The sequence below is a fragment of the Humulus lupulus genome, chromosome 8 (assembly GCF_963169125.1).
Source record: "Humulus lupulus chromosome 8, drHumLupu1.1, whole genome shotgun sequence".
NCBI classification, from domain to species: Eukaryota; Viridiplantae; Streptophyta; class Magnoliopsida; order Rosales; family Cannabaceae; genus Humulus; species Humulus lupulus.
The window spans coordinates 30854964-30858008 of NC_084800.1; the positions used below are offsets into that span (position 1 = coordinate 30854964).

Sequence of the window (3045 nt, forward strand, 5' to 3'; positions counted from 1 at the left end):
TTTAGCCAAAAAATTATGAAAGTAGGCCAAAGTGGAAATTGACTTATAAAAATAAGTCATTTTGTCAAGAGATCCTTTTTGGATAACCATGTTTAGGAAACCTTCTAATCTAAACGAATTTAAAAAATATATATATTTCTTTTATGAGAAAAATATATTCAAATAAATTCCATATTGGAAATGTTAAATAAAAAATGTTCCATCAAATTGGAGTTGGGAATCAGATTGAAAAACCTTTATATTGCCATAATTTTTTTTATGAGTAAATCCCATTTATTAATTATAAGATATAAAAATGAGACTTTTTATTGCCTGTTATTTTTACTAAACATTAATCACTCTTCATTCAGAGACATTTTTCTTCGTGTATTATTTTCGCCTTACCTATAGCTTCTTGCGTACGTTTTTATGATTTACACGTTTCTTTTCGTTTTCCTTTATTTATCATTTTATTTGTGCAAAAATACATTTTTTTAGCGTGTGCAAATTAATGTTGAACGTATTTCATCGAAAATAAAGCTCCTAGTATTCTTTTTTTTTCCTCTGTTAATAAATGAAAATGGTTTTGGTAAAACTTACTATTGGAGGGGCCAGTATAAATATAGATGGAAAAGTACTAGACTAATAAATTTACAATATTCCAACGAGCAAGTAGTACTGCGATGCGATGGGGTACTATAATTAATAAGCATAAATTATTAGTTAAATTGCAAGTAAGATTAAAAAAAAAAGCATATAAAAATTAAATATAGATGGAATAAAAGCAGGAGCTTTATCATTTTTCTTCATAATCCAAAGAAAAATAAATATACCAACAACAACAACAACCAGAAGATGGTCCCACCATTAGACACCCACTTGTCGGATATTTAAATGGTAAAAAGTATGGGCCCCATGACACACCAGCATCAGCACTTGAAACGTGTCGACATCCAAACCTAAAACCCCAACCCTTTCGGTCGGACCACAGAACCCCGCCCAACTCTCCCCCTCCCTTCTCCCCTCTGCTCTGGGGACCACCGGACCCCACTCCCGCACACGCCTTGCTTACCTCGAGAATTGTGCCCCAAAGAGGTCCCTCCCGGGCCCCCACCTCCCTCCTTGGGGCCCGCGCCCACCATCACATGACCAATCCAGACACGACTTCATGGGTCCCACAGTTTTGGTTCTCCTCTTTCTCTTAATCGCACGGTCCACGGACCAAAAAAGCCAACCAGCTCTTTTTCCCCCCCCCCCCTTTTTCTAATAATTTAAAAATATTTATATGATATATTATTATATTTTGTTTACAAGTGTTGACCCACCACAAAAGTGGTCCCTACCTACTCCAAATACGACCCCACCTTACACGTGCAATACCTTTTACCGGCCTCATCACGTGACCACGTGCCCCACACCCCGTCTCTCCGTCTCCAGATTTTCTCTCTCTGCCCTTTCTTTTTTTTCTTTTTCCTTGAAGTCAATTTTTCGAAGAGCGAGTCATGAACTGGAGTTCTTTCTTATCGTATATCTCCAAAGAGAAGTCTCTGAGCATCTGTGGTGTTGCCGTCGTCGTTGTGGCGGCGGCGGTGGGGATGTCTGAGTTTATACTCGGTGCCGCCATTGGTGGTGATTTCTGCGCTGAATTGATCGAGCTTAAATTTGTGGTGGCAGTAGTAGCTTGGAACTGGACTGGCGCAGTGACGAAATTGGCCATGGAGGAGACGAACGAAGATATGGGTCTGGTTGCTGAGATGTTGATAAATGGCGTCGTTGTGGTTGGGAATGTGAATATATGGGGTTGGGTTGTTGACGGAGTGTTATTGTGTCCGGCAACGGAAGCCATAGGTGGGACCACGAAGAATGCGCCCGGAACGACGGCGTTTGAAGGTATGGTCCACATGGGGACGAAACCTTGAGGGACTGATTGATGCTGGTGCTGTTGGTGTTGTTGTTGGGCTTGAGTTAGAGGAGCCAGTCCAGCTGAGACTGAAACGGCTTCGTTTACATCTACGTACTCACTGTTTACCGGTCGTTTCCGCTTCTTCTTCAGGATCGGGTCGTCTGGTTCCGGGTCGGGCGTGGCGGTGGGGATCTTAAGTGTCCCGTTGACAGACATGGCTATGGCCGGGACGGTTCCTGTTCCAGTGGCGGCTATTATGGCGGGTTCGGCGTGCTCGAGGAGCCACCGGATGGTCTCGCCGTCGGATTTGTGACCCAGTTCCCGGGTCAGCTGGAAGATCCGTGCCGCGCAAGCCGCGGGAATTCGGATCCTCCGGCCTCGACCCTCTACTTTACGATGACGATCCTTCGTCGACGCCCTCTTCGCGACTGGCCCCGTCACTTGAACGGCTAGCGGCACTAGCTGCAACGCGTCCGCCGACGACCTCTCCTCGGGTTCTTCCTTCGGTTCAACCGACGACGAAGTTGGCGCCGCTTCGTTTAACGACAGCGTTTGGTTTGTTTGTTCCTCAGCGACGACGTCGTTTTGCTCGGCTTCTCCTCCCCCGTTGATTTTCAGCTCCGCAACTTTTCTGCCTTTCTCTTCCTGAACTTCGTGGTTCTGAATCATGGCCATCACGAAGAGACAACTACAAGGACCAAAAAATATATATAGAGAGAGAGAATGATCGAGGAATTTCTTAAGAAAAACGAATTATCTGGGAGAAGAGGGAAGGTGATGAAGCTTGGAAGAAAATAGAGTGAGACTCCTCCGGGAAGAGGCGGATGCCATATGACAGGAATATAAATAAGAATAACACGTAGAATATGATCTGAGAAAGGATAAAGTGTGCTTCATTTATATAAAAGGGATGTACTGAAGGGTACACCATTATTAGCCTAATTATTTGATCATTAGAATCTACGGTCACGTGTCCATTATCACACCTCCAATTTACCTGAGATGATGACACGTGTCCTGTTCCTTCTGAATAGGGTTTATCTCTTCTGGTTGAAGTCATTGGTCAACCTTTGCTGACGAGTCTGGTGAGATGCAATAGTACGACTCCACTTCAGCATTCCCTACCCGAAGAAAATGAAGACTAATAATAAGCATCATTTCTA

General features: G+C 43.7%; 1 protein-coding gene across 1 annotated transcript; it reads right to left on the bottom strand.

The window, feature by feature from the left end:
• Window positions 1-734: 734 nt before the first annotated feature.
• On the bottom strand, window positions 735-2754 carry LOC133796625 (transcription factor TCP9). Its single transcript, XM_062234225.1, has one exon. It carries the CDS (start codon window positions 2555-2557, stop codon window positions 1460-1462), a length of 1098 nt encoding a protein of 365 aa, XP_062090209.1. The 5' UTR covers window positions 2558-2754; the 3' UTR covers window positions 735-1459.
• Window positions 2755-3045: the final 291 nt, after the last annotated feature.

Bases quoted from the DNA above. Each gene is read 5' to 3' on its own strand.
- LOC133796625 (XM_062234225.1), bottom strand. From the start codon at position 2,557: ATGGCCATGATTCAGAACCACGAAGTTCAGGAAGAGAAAGGCAGAAAA.